This window comes from Peromyscus eremicus, chromosome 7, assembly GCF_949786415.1.
Source record: "Peromyscus eremicus chromosome 7, PerEre_H2_v1, whole genome shotgun sequence".
Lineage (NCBI taxonomy): Eukaryota > Metazoa > Chordata > Mammalia > Rodentia > Cricetidae > Peromyscus > Peromyscus eremicus.
Genome location: NC_081422.1, coordinates 59,827,062 through 59,842,987, shown reverse-complemented (window position 1 = coordinate 59,842,987; position 15,926 = coordinate 59,827,062). Strand labels below are relative to the sequence as shown.

The 15,926-nt window shown below is 41.5% G+C and overlaps 1 protein-coding gene across 3 annotated transcripts in view; it reads right to left on the bottom strand.

The window, feature by feature from the left end:
- Clpx (caseinolytic mitochondrial matrix peptidase chaperone subunit X) overlaps positions 1-15,271 on the bottom strand; it is a 37,752-nt gene extending 22,481 nt beyond the window's left edge. The window contains exons 1-3 of one of the 3 annotated variants that reach the window (XM_059268119.1): positions 15,184-15,271; positions 5,511-5,671; positions 3,896-4,013 (exon numbers count right to left, since the gene is read on the bottom strand). In XM_059268119.1, coding sequence (XP_059124102.1) covers positions 3,896-4,013; positions 5,511-5,671; positions 15,184-15,244 — 340 coding nt within the window. In that variant the 5' untranslated portion in view covers positions 15,245-15,271. Of the gene's footprint in view, positions 1-3,895; positions 4,014-5,510; positions 5,672-13,581; positions 13,950-15,183 lie in introns of those variants that run through there. The other 2 variants (XM_059268116.1, XM_059268118.1) reach the window with 2 other exon arrangements.
- Between the last annotated feature and the right edge of the window lie 655 nt (positions 15,272-15,926).

Below are 15,926 nucleotides of genomic sequence, written 5' to 3'. Positions count from 1 at the left end.
AGACATCATGGGGATAGGGAGAAACAGGGAGCTAGGAAAGTTCCCAGGAATCCACAAGGATGACCCCACCTTAGACTCCTAGCAATAGTGGAAAAGGTGCCTGAACAGGCCTCCTCGGGTAATCAGATTGGTGACTACCCTAACTGTCATCATAGAGCCTCCATCCAGTAACTGACAGAAGCAGATGCAGAGATCCACAGCCAAGCACCAGGCGGAGCTCCAGAAGTCCAGCAGGAAAAAGTCCTTTGACAAGCTATGAGGAGTCAGTCCAGAAAGGTTGATTCCCTGCAGCTGGAAAGGCTTATTTTCTCCTCCAAGTGCCTCTGTATCTTGATTCCACTAACCCACGTGAACCCACACCCCATATACAATACCACATGGTGGGTCACAATTGTCGGTAACTCCTTAGTTCTGGGGGATCCCACACCCTCTTTGGGCCTCTGTAGGGACTGCACACATGTAATGCACAGACATACATGAAGGCAAAATACCCATACACATAAAATAATTTTTAAAAAATTATTCTCAAAAAATAAAATGAATCTTTAAAAACAAAACAAACCTTTAAAAAAGATATTCTATTAAAACAACAACAAAGTGTTGTTTTGTTCCAGTAGCAAATTTTAAATTAAGGACTGACTCGTAAATACTTTGTATTTACTGATCACCAATAAATGTTTAAAGAAACATCAAGCCATCAAATCCACAAATTAACACAAGTTCAAATATATAATCACCATTTCTCATTAAAGAGAAAACAGTGAGCATCTTTGTTTTCTAATAAGGTGCAAGTTCACAGCTGTTACTGATGGGAAACAGGGCAAGGATTAAAGGGCAGAGAAGCGTCTCATCCAGTTCAAGCTGTGTAACAGGAAAATCTGGCTTGGAAACAGATGACCAAAGTATTTCTCTATGGAAATTAGGTCAAAGGGAAAGAGATTAAACACCAACATATCTCATCTGTGCTTGATATTGAAAGGCTGCTTAAATTTAACTTGAGGGCCAGGCAGTGGTGGTGCATGTCTTTAGTCCCAGCACTTGGGAGGCAGAGGCAGGTGGCTCTGTAAGTTTGAGGCCAGCCTGGTCTACAGAGCAAGTTCCAGGAAGCCAGGACTACACAGAGAAACCCTGACTCAACAAAACAAAACAAAAATTTAACTTGAATATTGGATTTGCAATACAAGTTTACAGTGAAGCATGTTCAGTATATATTCAAGTTCAATGACTCAATTTTACTTATTAAAATACTATGGAGGTGACATGAATTATAAGGCAGAATTTTTAACTCTTAGAAATACTTTAAGGTGGCCATACATTCCCATGGGCTGAAGGCCTGGGCAGAGCAATAGGGGGAAAAGTGGGCCAGTGAGCTGACCCAGAGGGTAAAAGTGCACAATGTCAAGATCAATGGCCTGAGTTTGACCCCTGGGGTCCACATAAAGGGAGAAGGAGAGAACCAACTCCTTCAAACTTCACTTGATCCTATATGTGTGAGACCACATTCACACATACACACACACACACAAACACACACAAACACACACACACACACACACACACACACACACACACACACACTAAATAAACAAACAAACAAATAAAGAAATAAATTAAAAAAAAAACTTAAGGGAGAAGTACAAGGAGAAAGTCAACAGATTGCTGGTGTTCCCTTTTTCTGTTTCTGGTGGGCCATCATACACCCACGTGGCCACAATGTCCTTGTCCAAGTACACAGAGCCAAGTAAAATGGACTGAATGTCCTGAAACCATGAACTGAAGAAACCCTTCCTCTTTTCAAGCTGTCTGGTCAGTACTTTGTCACAGAAAAAGGAAAGTACCTGACACAGATGCAGAGGACAGTAGCTGCAACCAGGCCACATGGTCCACCAACTTGGGCCTTTTCCTGTAAATGTTTGCTGACTGGAGCTACACTATGTTTAAAAGAAACTGTGAAGCAAGTATCTGGAAATGGGTCGAGTACCTAGAATACATACAAATCTCTTCAACAATAGAGACAACCTTATTTAAAAATGAACAGTCTTCAAATAGTCATTCACCTAGCCAAAGAACACCCACAAATGGCCAAAAACATAGGAAGATACTAGACATTATAGGTCATCAGCAAAACACAAACTAGAACCACACAGTGAGTCCTCAGGGCAGTGTTCTTACAAAGTGAACACAGATTAGAACCACACAGTAAGTCCTCAGGGCAGTGTTTTTACAAAGTGAACACAGATTAGAACCACACAGTGAGTCCTCAGGGCAGTGCTCTTACAAAGTGAACACAGATTAGAACCACACAGTGAGTCCTCAGGGCAGTGCTCTTACAAAGTGAAAGACGGCAATTCCCAGACTCTAGAACCTTACTGTGCATGTGTCAAATGTGTCTAGAAAATTTCATCATTCACTTCCACCACTTTCACTCTATATTGTGATCCAAATTAAACTTTATTCAGATTGATTCTTTCTCTTTTACCAGTTAGATCCGTGAAGAATATCTTTATATTCAAACTGTTCAGTAGAGCTACTTTAAAATTATCATATAAGCAGCGGGGTGTGGTGGCGCACACCTTTAATCTTAGCACTCAGGAGGCAGAGACAGGATGATCTCAAGCCTGAGGACAATCAGGTCTATAGAGTGAGTTCCAGGACAGCCAGAGCTATGTAGGGACTCTGTCTCAAAAGAAAACAAGTCTTGGGGGGTTGGGGATTTAGCTCAGTGGTAGAGCGCTTGCCTAGCAAGTGCAAGGCCCTGGGTTCAGTCCTCAGCTCCAAGAAAAAAACAAAAAAACAAAAAACAAGTCTTCCCAAAACTATAAAAATATGCCATGTGGGCCAGGCAGTGGTGGCACATGCCTTTGATCCCCTGAGGCAGAGCCAGGCATATCTCTGTGAGTTCAAGGCCAGCCTGGTCTACAGAGACCCAGTATAGGCACCAAAACTACACAGAGAAACCCTGTCTTGAAAAACCAAAAAAAAAAAAAGCCATGTGTAGTACTCTTTCACATGATACTAAATTAATATTATGGTAAATATGAAAATGCAACTAAAGTATTGCTATTAGAGCTAAAATGTACAGTGAGGCGTGACTGTAATCCTATACCTTGGAGGATGATGAGAGCGTGGATTTCAAGTAGCTACACAGCAAGGTGATCTCAAAACATGGGGAAAGAAGGAAAGAACAGAAAAGAAGAAAAGAAGAATGAAGGAAGGGGGAAGGAGAGGGAGGAGAAAAACAAGGAAAGAAGCCTTTGACAATGACACACAGGAAGGCTAACATGTGATGCAGTGTAATTCTCCCTTGACTGTAATTAGCTGGAGCGTGTAGACAATGAGTCACTGGATACACTGCACTTTGCTCTTATAGTTCAGGGCACTACCAGAAGTAGGACAATTGATTTCTTCTTTTAGTGTCCGAACCATTGGTAATCAAACACTGCCTAAAATTGAGGGATTATCTCTTCCGGTACATCAGTACCCAGAGAAGAAATTATCTTAACCCATGAATGACTGATCTTCCCGGCATATGAGATACTTAGTAAGTATTTGAAGAATGTAGCAGTATAGTATAAATAAGTTTTGGTTTTCCTTTTTCTCTTTTTTTTTGGGGGGGGGGCAAGTTTTGGTTTTTCTAAAACCCAATGAATACACACATGAAAACTCACAAAATCCAAATCTGAAATGAACATTTGAAGCAAATTAAACAAGTGAATATTTTATCTCTTACAGTGCCAAGTCCTACTGACATCCTAGGGATGTTCAGTGTTTTTAGAACACTCGGAGAATCACTAAAGTTTTACTAAAGTTCATGGTGAAAATAATTCTGGTTTCTCATTTCTATACATTCAACTCGTTACAGAAAAAGGGAAGGAAAGAAAATTCAAATACTTACACACAAAGGTCTCTACGTGTGTGCACAAGTCGCCACATTTTGGACAGCGAAGCTGGTTTCCTCCTTTCCCAGAATTCCCAGAGCCTGATTTCTTACTGCTTCCTTCACTCACTGATTTCTAAAGTTCACAGAAGAGAGAAAGACAGTCATTGGCATCAGATACCATTTTAGAAGTAGCTTAACAATAAACAGTAATTTGCATTAATCTTGCAATTTCCAGGCTGGACTTAGTAATAGTAGTTTGTATCTACTGCCACTGGTGTCAAAAGATCTACCATAAAAATCCAATCGGCTCCAGTTTAGCACATGTAGTTATCTGAAAACCATCTTTTAAAAATAGAATCTATATTAACATGAATATTAAATAGCTTTCTTTCAAAGACTCTGTAAGTACAAGGAAAGAAATGTTATTCTATGTAAAGTAATTCTCTTTGATGAAACCAATCAAGAGTTATCATGACAGGAAGAAACTTTTAACATTCCTTTTTTGGGCTCTGTAGCCCAGGCTGGCCTGAAATATAATGGCAATTCTCTAGCTCCAACCTACTGAGCACTGAGATTATAGGCACAAGTCACCAGACTGGTTATTCCGATAAAGAACTTTTCCATCTCATTTAAAACAACCATTTTACCTACTCCCAAGTCATCGCTACGATCAAACCTTAACTATTCTAAGTAACTTTCACAAATCTTATTTAAAATGGAAAAATTTTACCTAATACAGAGTCATTGCCAGGATTATGTATGGAAATGAAAATGCCTAGAACTTTATCTATATATATAATAGTTCAGGTATAGTTAAATTCACACATTGAAAAATAGTAACATAACCTCAGTAAACCACTAATCATCCACTTGCTAGTTACAGCACAGCTGGACAGCAAATGGAGAAGTCTAAGATTTTAGATAGAGGACAAACTGAAGCCTGTTTTTTCATCTTTACATTTTATGTAAATGTATGTAATTTTATGTAAATATATGGATTTTCTGCCTGTGTATGTCTGCACACAACATGTGTGCAGTGCCTGTGGAGGCCAGAAGAGGGCATCAGATCCCGAGACCAGAGTTAGACAGTTGTGAGCTGCCGCTGGGTGGTGGAACTGAGCCTCAGCCCTCTAACCACTGAGCCATCTCTCCGTAAAGCTCATAAAGGGAAGGTTAGACCGGCATAAGTTAGAGTTGTGTAAGAAAGCAGGAAATGGCTACTCCTCACGCAGTCCTACTATGTGGTTATTTAATGACACTTTATTGCTTTAGGGTGTTAGAACTTTACTTACACAAGTATTGTATAGCACAAAGTAAGCACTGAACAAGCTGGGCGGGGTGACCACCTAGGAAGCTGACTTGGAATGATCCCATTCCAGGCCTGCCTGAGTTACACAGCGAGTTGCAGAATAGCCTAAATCATATAAACACTGCCTCAAAAAACCACAACTAACAAAATACAAGATAAGATCAAATCAAACTTTTATGCAATTTATAGTTCAGATTGTTTTACATAATTCATATTTCCTACAGAACACATTTAAGCTAACATGCAACACTATTGTTATATTTAGCTCTTTAAAGGTAGGAAATGTATAGATGCCAATAAAGACAAAATAACAAAAATAACCTTATTTCCATCTCCGGAGCCATCTTTGTTTGCCCCATCTTTTGAGGCAAAGTACGCTGGTGTTTCTGAAAAGGCTCTGAGAGGAGCTCTGGGCAGAATCTGCGTGTCCACGGTGCCCAGTCTTCCTAAAATGGGCACGTGAATGCGCCCACAAGAAATACCTGGAGGGAGAAGAAATCTATTAGTTTTCCACACCAAACACTGGTATGTCTCAATAAATTCCCAGTAGGAACCGGAGAGAATGCTCAGTGCCTCCGCTTCCAGAGGACCTAGGTTTGATTCCCAGCACCTACACGGAGGCTTACGACCACCTGTAACTCCATGTCCAGGAGTTCCAATGACCTCTTCTGTCCTCCGCAGGCACCAGACACATATATAGCACACATACATACATGCAAGTAAAACACTTACACACATAACATAAAAATAAGTCTTAAAGTCCTGAAAAAATAAAAATTGAACAAAAGAGGGTTGAAAAATGCTAACTTTGACAGCAAAGCTACACAACAATTGGAGAAAAAAAAGTAACACTGTCAGAGTTAAAGCCCTTTCACAAACAAGCCAGGACTTTGAATGATTCCAGCAAGAAACATTGTTTCCAGATCAATCATTTAAAGGTGAGCAAGATCAGATGAGCGGTTGGGGACAAGCCTTTAATCCCAGCATTCGTGAGGCAGAGGCAGGCGGATCTCTGCATTTGAGGCCAGCCTGGTCTACAAAATGAGTTCCAGGACAGCCAGGATTGTTACACAGAGAAACCCTGTCTCGAAGGAAAAAAAAAAGTGAGCAAGATCATGTAGGCTCTTTTAAAATATGACAGACGTTTAACACTTGCTTTACCTGTATGTTTTTGAAAAAGGCCTTTATATGCTATATTTTTACTTTCTGTGTACTATTTCTACCCTTGAGAATAAGCATTTACAACCCTTGCCTCTTTGGTTACGAGGGCAGTTCTCACTTGTTTTAAAACTTACATGCCTTCCTACTTACAGGAGGTTCTCCGTAGAAAATCTGACACAGTGACTAGAGCGGTGGTTGTTAGGATTGGAGGAAAGGATAGTTTCGGTGGGACAGAGTTTCGGTTTTACAAAATCGGTAATGGATGGTGGTAATGGTTGAACACTGTAAATGTACAGCTGGCAAAATGGCTCAGCGGGTAAAGGTATTGGATGTGCGAGCTTGAAGAATGGAGTTTGATTCCTGGAACCCTCATAAAGATGAAGGAAGAAAACTGACTCTACAATGATGTCCTCTGGCCTCCACAGATGTGCCATGGCATATAAACCCACAAGCACACACCATAGATACATGTAAATAACAATAACTTTAAAAATATTTAATATGTATTTAATACTACTGAACTATACATTTTAAAATAGTGAAGACAAGCAGAGAATTCAGTATACACTTTTAATCCGTCTCTGACATATAGTAAATTCAAGGCCAGTTTGAGCTACTTTAACACCCTGCCTCAAAGAAACACATCACACACATGTACACACGCATGCATGCACACACATACCCCAAATCGGGCAAAGTGGCACATGCCTGCAATTCTACCTTGTAATTTTAGCACTCAGGAAACAGAGGCAGGATAATTCCTAGCTGGAGGCTATCCTGGGCTATGGGATGAGACCCTGTCTTTAAAAAATAAAAATAAAACAAGGATAGAATGGTAGTGCAGGCTTGTAATCCTAGTACTTAGTGCAAGAGGATTAGTCCAAGGTCATACTCAGCTACATATTGAGTTTGAAGCCAGCCTGGACTCAAGATACTATTTCTTTTTTTTCCCTGGAAGACAAAGTTTCTCTGTGTAGCCTTGGCTGTCCTAGAACTCACTTTGTAGACCAGGCTGGCCTCAAACTCAGAGAGATTTGCCTGCCTCTGCCTCCAGAGTGCTGGGATTAAAGTATTATTTGTATTCCTCTCTTGATGGACATTATATTGCTCTTCGTGTTTCTTCTTCTTCTTCTTCTTCTTCTCTTTTCTCTTCTTCTCCTTCTAAAGACAAGGTCTCTATATGTAGCCCTAACTGAACTGGAACTCAATATATAGACCAGGCTGACCTTGACTTGACTCATAGAGATTTCCCCTGCCTATGCCTTCTGATTGCTGGGATTAAAGGTGTGCACCACCACACCTGACTTTTTGTTCTTTTTTTCTTAATTAATTACTACTGGGTATCTATGTATGAGGGCATGTGTGGGTGCAGTGGAGGCCAGAGGATAACTGTGTGCAGTCAGCTCTCCTTCTGCCTTCACAAACAAAAAGGTGACTGGCCTTTGATTAAACAAAATTCTATTTTTATTTCAGTACCGTGGGTCTACTAAGAACCTTACAGCCTGGCGGTGGTGGCACACTGTGCACGCCTTTAATCCCAGCACTCGGGAGGCAGAGGCAGGCGGATCTCTGTGAGCTCGAGGCCAGCCTGGGCTACAGAGTGAGTTCCAGGATAGGCACAAAGCTACACAGAGAAACCCTGTCTCGAAAAACAAAAGAAAACAAAAAAAGAACCTTACATAAACCACAGACTGTAGTGAATCACTAAGGTGGCTTGCTAACAGTTTACCAAAGTGCTGTTAGGAGGTACTAAGTAACAATAAAAGTGGTAGAGGAGAGATTAGTAGTTAAATTTAAGAAAACATTTTTTTCCTCTCACTTTATTTTTTTTATTTATTTATTTTTTTTTTTTTTTGGTTTTTCGAGACAGGGTTTCTCTGTGTAGTTTTGGTGCCTGTCCTGGATCTCACTCTGTAGACCAGGCTGGCCTTGAACTCACAGGGATCCGCCTGGCCCTGCCTCCCAAGTGCTGGGATTAAAGGCGTGAGCCACCACAGCCCGGCTTCATTTTATTCTTTGTAAAATTATAAACTCATTCTTTAAATTTTATTTTCATGTGATCAAGGATTTGCATGTCTAAGTATACAGTGTTTCTAAACACAAAAACCAATGCAATCACACAGAGTCACCACAGAAAACACTAGCAGAAAAAATAATTCATGTGTCATTTAAACTTCTGAAGTTAAGGATTTCTTTACTGAAACTTTTCATATGGTACCATAGTGCTATTTTAACATGCTGTAATCTAAGACCATGAACAAGAAGCCAAGTTATAACACAGGTGGTTCTCAAACTCAAAAGTGTGCATCAGTATTGCCTGGTGGATTTATTAAAACACAGTGCAGGCACTCTTCCCTGGTTCTGCATAAGGTTGGAGGCAGGACCCGAGAATGACCTTCTAACAAGGTCCCAGGTTGATGTTGATGCTGCTGCTAATGCTACTGCCTTGGGACTGCACTTCAAAAACAACTGTACTAAACAAAGAGGCCAATCACCAATCATAACACCATCACAGAAAATATAAGGCACTACAGCAAACTAGTCAGGGGTTCAACTGGTTTTCTGTAACATAAAACCTACATACTTTGGTGAAATGTTTGGACAGATTTCAGATTTTTTGAATGTATACTATAAAATACATGAAGAAAATTCACTATACTAAGCTAAAGAAGATAAAAATTAAGGCTTGATGGCATAGACTTATTACAGCACCCAAAAGGCTAAAGCAGGGCCAGAGAGATGGCTCAGCAGGTAAAGACATTTGTGACTAGCCTAACAAACTGAGTTCAATCCCTGGAACCCACATGGCGAAAGGAAAGAACTATTCCCACAATTGTCCTCCACAACACAGTGTCATGATACATATGCACAGGCACATCCCCACACACACAAAAACAAATAAAATGTAATAATTCTTTAAGGAAACGTGGTTTTGAGGGAGGCCAAAAGCAAGATTTCTTTTTTAGGTCCGGGCCAACTCAAATTATAGTATGAAAATGTATGATTCTGACTGGTGACAAATTCATAGATACTTCTAAAACTATGATTTGTTGCTTACTTTGATAATTAAAGGAAATGCTATTTTTCAGTTAAAAATTAGTGGAAATAAGGCTTAGAAAACCTGATTCCTATCTATGGACCCCTGAAGGTCCTATGAACTTCAGGTGAAAAACCCCTGAAAGCCAGGGAAACATTTCTGTACATTTTGCAACACTGTTTGGCAGCAATGATAAAAGTCAGTTAAAAGTTAAACCATTATGAACATCTGTCCTACAGATAAAGTCTTGCGAGTTTCAGAGCAGCTGTCTTTTAAAATAATAGCATAGGAATGTCCATTTTAAGGCTATTAAGAAATAGGAGGAAGCTAGACCTGGTGGCACAGATCTTAGTCCCAGCTGCTTTGGAGGCTGAGGCAGGAGGATGGCAAGTTCAAGGCCTGTCAGAGTTACAAAGTGAATTCAAGACTAGCCTAGTGATCTTGGTGAAGTCCTGTCTCAAAACAAAATATTCTTAAAGGGCCAAGCATATAACTTGGTGGTAGAATGCTTGCCTGACATGTGCAAGGTGCCTGGTTCAATTTCCCACTATGGCTAAAACAAAAAGAAATAAATATGAGAAGCCAAGTATTGTGGTGTATGCCTGTGATTCAAGCTGATGCAGGAGGATCACGAGTTTGACAACAGCTCAGACACAGTGAGTTCCAGGAAATCCTTAGCTACATAGTGAAACCTTGTCTCAAAACAAAGACATAAGAAAGTAACTCAGTTTTTAATTTTTTAAAATGTGTATGGGTATTTTATCTACATGTAATCTATACAACACATGTGTGCCTGGTGCCTATGGAAGCCAGAGGGTGCTGGGTCCCTAGAACTGGAGTTACAGACAATGTGAGCTACCATGTGGGTGCTGGGAATTGAACTTGGGTCCTCTGGAAGAACAGTTACTACTCTTCAGAGCTCTATCTCCAGACCCAATTTATTCAGCTTTTAAATATTATTCTTAACATATACATTTAATACATATTTGATTTCTTTTTCTTTTTAGGACATGCTTTCATTCTACAGCCATGCTATTCCACTCTCTTCTATGGCTTAAAAACCATGAGTGCCCTCCAAAGTGCTAAGGTTATACACAGGCATGAGCCCACACCATACCTAACACTGTTTTCTGAGTTTCATGTAACCCAGACTGGTGTGAATACTCTAGGTAGCTGAGGTTGGCCTTGAATCCTAGGTCCTCCACCTCCCAATTACTGGGATCATCTTTAGATTCTTGTACTTTATTTTGAACTAAGGAGCCTAAAAACTTTACAAATGATCCAGCTTAAAAAAAAAAATCCAATCTATACATTTTAAATAGCATGAAAGAATGAATAAGCAATAGTAGAGTGTGCTCTCAAAAAAGATGAAAAATGATTACCGATTTTAGTGACAGTATTTTAATTGTGTAATAACTGGTGAAGTAGAAAATGAAGCTAAATCTTCTCTTACAAGTTTGGCCTCAAACCTCTAGCACAAATTGAAAAAGAAAAAATATCAAAAAATATCTGCAACTTAGCTGGGCGGTGGTGGCACATGCCTTTAATCCCAGCACTTGGGAGGCAGAGCCAGGTGGATCTCTGTGAGTTCGAGGCCAGCCTGGGCTACAGAGTGAGTTCCAGGAAAGATATATCTATATCTATATCTATATCTATCTATCTATCTATCTATCTATATATATGATATTAAAAGAAAGATATATATATATATATATATATATATATATATATATATCTGCAACTTAACAAGTGCTTACTGCATTTATTTTTTCCAACACAGAGTTTCTCTGTGTATCTTTGACTGTCCTGGAACTCACTCTGTAGCCCAGGCTGGCCTGGAACTCAGAGATCCGCCTGGCTCTGCCTCCCGAGTGCTGGGATTAAAGATGTGCGCCACCACCGCCTGGTTGCTGACTGAATTTATTAATTTATGATGGGATTTTTATTTTATGCACTAGTTATTGTTTCGTGAGCTCTAAATACTGTTTAATAAGGAAAAATAACATCATTTCTGTAACATTTGATGGGTTTTTAGTAAGTCCATTCTGCTAGCCAAGAAAAAAAGAGATCTTAAATGCTTTGAAGGCCAGAGACAGTATGCACTTGCCTGGCATACTCAAGGCCCTGGATTCAAGCCTCAGTACAAAAAAAAAAATCAAAACAAAAAGACTTGCTTGTGAAGGCCCATGACTCTTGCATTCCAGAGGCAAGACAAAGAAATCATGAGTTCAAGGCAGCCTGGTCTACCCAGCAAAACTGCTAAAATGAAAATGTTTCATCAATTATTAACTTTGCCCTATTTAATCTATTATAATTTGAGTGCCAGAAGGAAAGGAAGAGGGAAATAGGACTAAAAATTAAGGTAAGTGCACTATATAATCATAAAAACTATGGTCAACATGTTTGACCTCTTCACTCAGACATTTTTATTAAGTGATACCCTTTGTCTTGGGGGGGGAGGGGGGCAGGATTCAAGACAGGGTTTCTCTGTGTAGCCCTGGCTGTCATGGAACTCACTCTGCAGAGCAGGCTGGCCTCAAACTCAGAGATCCTCCAGACTCTGTCCCTGAGTGCTGGGATTAAAGTCGTGGGCCACCACCACACTGAAAGAACACCCTTTCTACAAGGATTGGATTAAAAGAAGTCAGAAACTGAAGTTATATGCAATTCTACAATTCTTTCACCTAAATTCATGGTCAACACTGTCACTGAGACATTTTAAATGGGCATCAAGTACTTCTGAATGCACATATTTAAAATACAAGGTGACCTCATCAATGTCAAGCACATTTAAAATTTGTATCATTCATGTATGTATGTATGTATGTATGTATGTATGTACACTCATGCCCATTTGCAGGACTGTTCTCTACCTTGTAGGTCCCAGGGTTAAACTCACAGCAAATGCCTTTATTTGTTGAGCTATCTTTACAGCCCACATGTCAAGTCCATTTAAAAATATAAAAATCAGCCAGGCACGGTGTCACATGCTTTTTAATCCTAGCACTTGGAGGCAGCACACAGAACTGAGTTCAAGGCCGGCCTGGCCTACCAAGTTCTAGAGACCCGCTTGCCTTTGCCTCCCAAGTGCTGGGATTAAAGGTATTCACTACAATATCCTGCTGACACATCAAGAACTTCCTCCTGTCCAAAACACATGACCCTTGTTAATGCTGTTGTCTACTTGACCAAATTCAAACACGAAAACTTTACCTAGCACCAAACAGTAATACCTTAAGCCCTCAACAAATGTATGCCAAATAAACGGGTTAAAATTAGTTCCTTTCAAGTGTTTACAAATCAAGCCTCTGGAATTGGGACATCTACTTGTTGAGGTGTGGCAATCTTTTAAGACTAAACCTTACACTTACGTGTCTCTTCATACAACAGGCTCCCACCCACATTAACAACTCCATTTCATGTGTATCATAAAACTGTCAATTATACATTTAGTAAGCAATGAAGATTTTATAGTTAATCCATAAAACGTAGGAAAACAGCTCTTATTGACCCAAGGGTCGTCATGAAAAGACGCCTGTAAGATCACAAAGTCTAACAGGACCTAGCCTCAGTCTGATATGCATAGATTTGAGGAAAAGAAAAACGGGTTTCTTTCCCGGAATCTCTTGGCAGGTGTGCACTCTGTCACAGGCCCTGATGAATAGAGAGGCAAAGTAAACAAGAGCCACTCTTGGGGACAGATTCCAGCTGTCAAACTGGGGGGAGCCCAAGAGCGACTGTTGCTGTGTGTGAGTATTTGAAGAATTCCAGTAGTCGTTTCCCATCTCCCCAGCCACTTTCCTAGAACTCCGAAGTTTTCCAAATATCTGGAAACCCCGTGAGACCCGTGTTTATGTTCTAGCGTCGCCGACCGCACAATGACAGTGACACCCGAGTGTTGCGCTGCCTGAGTCCAGGCGGCTTAGCCGGACAACCGGGTACCCGGAGGCCCGCAAAAAGTGGCAGGCCCGAATAGGGCTGAGCGATTGTCACTTTTTAACGACCGAGTGCAGCACTCGGCCCCTCTCCCAGAGTTGAGGCGAGATGGCCCCATTCCAGCCACAAACTCCGGAGGCCTGGAGAGCACACCGGCGGGCGACAGCACACGGAGTTTTCTTCAAAATCAGACCGCCAGCTACTTCAGAGGCTCGCAGCGCCTCGCAGTCCTCATGCCCTCCTCCCCAGGGTCCTCACCGGTCCACTTCCCGGGAGCCCAGAACGGGCTCCAGCGCGGGACTATTTCGTTACCTCTCTGCGCGGAGGTGAGCGAGGTGGTGAGCAGCCGGGCGGCCGCAGCGCCGCAGGTACAAGCGCCACAGCTGGACATCTCCGCGGGGCCTAGGCCGGGGCTTCGCACCCTGCGGATCTCAGGGGCTCAGCGGCCCGACTGTGCCGCTCGAGGGCTGCGGCGACTGGCTCCGCTCCCTTCCGCCGGCTCTATGCTGGCGCAGCGTTTTCGCCACCAGGCAGCCAGGCCCGGCCGATCGGAGTGGCCCACTGCCGTCTACTCACCAGAGTAGACACCTTCCCTCCTCCCCTCCCTCCTGCTCTCCCCCATCCCCCGCCTACCCCAGCCGGGGAGCGTGCGCGCGCCTGCGTCCTAGGCCCCGGAGGGGGGCGTAGCACACGCCGCGCATGCGTGGAGACTAACGTGAAGCTAGAGAATGGGGGCGGTAACCTGGGCACCAATGAGAGCGCTACGGCAAGCAGCGAGCCCAAAGTTTTGCGATCGCTTAATTTCTCAGGAAGCGCCTTTTTTTTCTGATCTTGGGAAGTTTCAGTCCCAAAAGGATGTATGTCGGGAGTTATCCCTACCCTTCATAGAAGCAGGGAAAGTAAAAGCGAAAAAGGTGAGGGCTTTTTTTTTAAGTGATTCGAAGACTGAGAATGTAGTTCAGTGGTAAAGGCCCTAATCACACATAATAAATACATTAATAAAGTGCCAGTAACCAACAAGCGCTTGCACTTCAACAAGTTTCTTCCCCCATGGACTCTACATTCTGGGCTGCTTTTATATTTTTTTGTTTCCTTACTTGTTGAATGGAAATGTCACCGAATCCCACTCCCATCCCCAGCAACAATTGTTGGATAGAGACAGCTTTTCCTTGTTCTCTTAAGCTTAGTGATGATACATTTTGTCTTGTTTTTTGTTTTTTTTGTTTGGTTGGTTTGGTTTGTTTGAGGGGGGTTGTTGTTTGGTTTGGTTTGGTTTTTCGAGACAGGATTTCTCTGTGTAACAATCCTGGCTGTCCTGGAACTCATTCTTTTTTTTTTTTTTTTTTTTTAATAGATTTTTTTTTTTCATTTCCAAGCTTTCTTTTCTTTATTGAATGTTTGTTTGTCACCATTTGCCATTGATTCACAGTGCAGGCTGGCTGCTTCCCGCTTTGTGCAGGAATATCTCTATGGCAGTGGTTCTCAGCCTTCCTAATGCTGAGACCCTTTAATACAGTTCTTCCCCAGCACTCGGGAGGCAGAGGCAGGCGGATCTCTGTGAGTTCAAGGTCAGCCTGGACTACAGAGTGAGTTCCAGGAAAGGCGCAAAGCTACACAGAGAAACCCTGTCTCGAAAAGCCAAAAAAATAAAAAATAAAAAATAAATACAGTTCTTCATGTTGTGGTGACCACTCAACCATAAAATTATTTCATTGTTACTTCATAACTGTAATTTTACTACCGTTATGTATTGTAATATAAATATTTTTGGAGGTAGAGGTTTGACAAAGGGGCTGTGACCCACAGGTTGAGAACCACTGCTCTATGGTAACTGGTGTCTTGGCCAAGTGGAGAGGATACCGTTAGTCCTGCAAAAAGCTCCATAGTTCTTCCTGTTTGTGCTTCTCAGACCTGAGATCATGGTCTCATATCTTCTGTGCTGAGTACATTTCTGTTTCTTTCCAACTTTGATTTTCTGTGTCCTGATCACTGTTAGTGGAAGAAGAATGGAAAAAAAAAAAAACAAGTTTCTTAGGCTGTTTTATATAAGACTGCTGGTTTCACAAATTACTATTTAGCTCCTTTTGACTAGACCAAACACAAACCTTATAAAAATAGAACAAATCTTTTAAAACCTTCAAATATATGGCATATAAGAATTATACAGAAACACATACATACTTGTAGCAGTTAAAGTCCTAGGACCAGATGGTGGCATGGCAGTTGCCTGGGACAAGCAGGACTAGGGAGGGGGTTATTGTTTGATGGGAACAGGGTTTCCGTTTTACAGAATGAAGATAAGCTGTATACCTATAATGCTAGTACTCAAGAAATTGAGTCAGGAGGAGCAAGAGTTCAAGACAGCTGGGTGGTGTTGGCACACACCTTTAATCCCAGCACTAGGGAGGCAGACACAGGAGGATCTCTGTGAGTTCAAAGCCAGCCTGGTCTACAAATCAAGTTTTAGGACAGCCTGGGCTTACACAGAGAAACCATCTCAAAAAAAAAAAAAAAAACAATAAATAAATAAATAGAGCTGGAACTCATTCTTTAGACCAGGCTGGCCTCAAACTCATGAAGATCCACCTGCCTCTGCCTCCCCA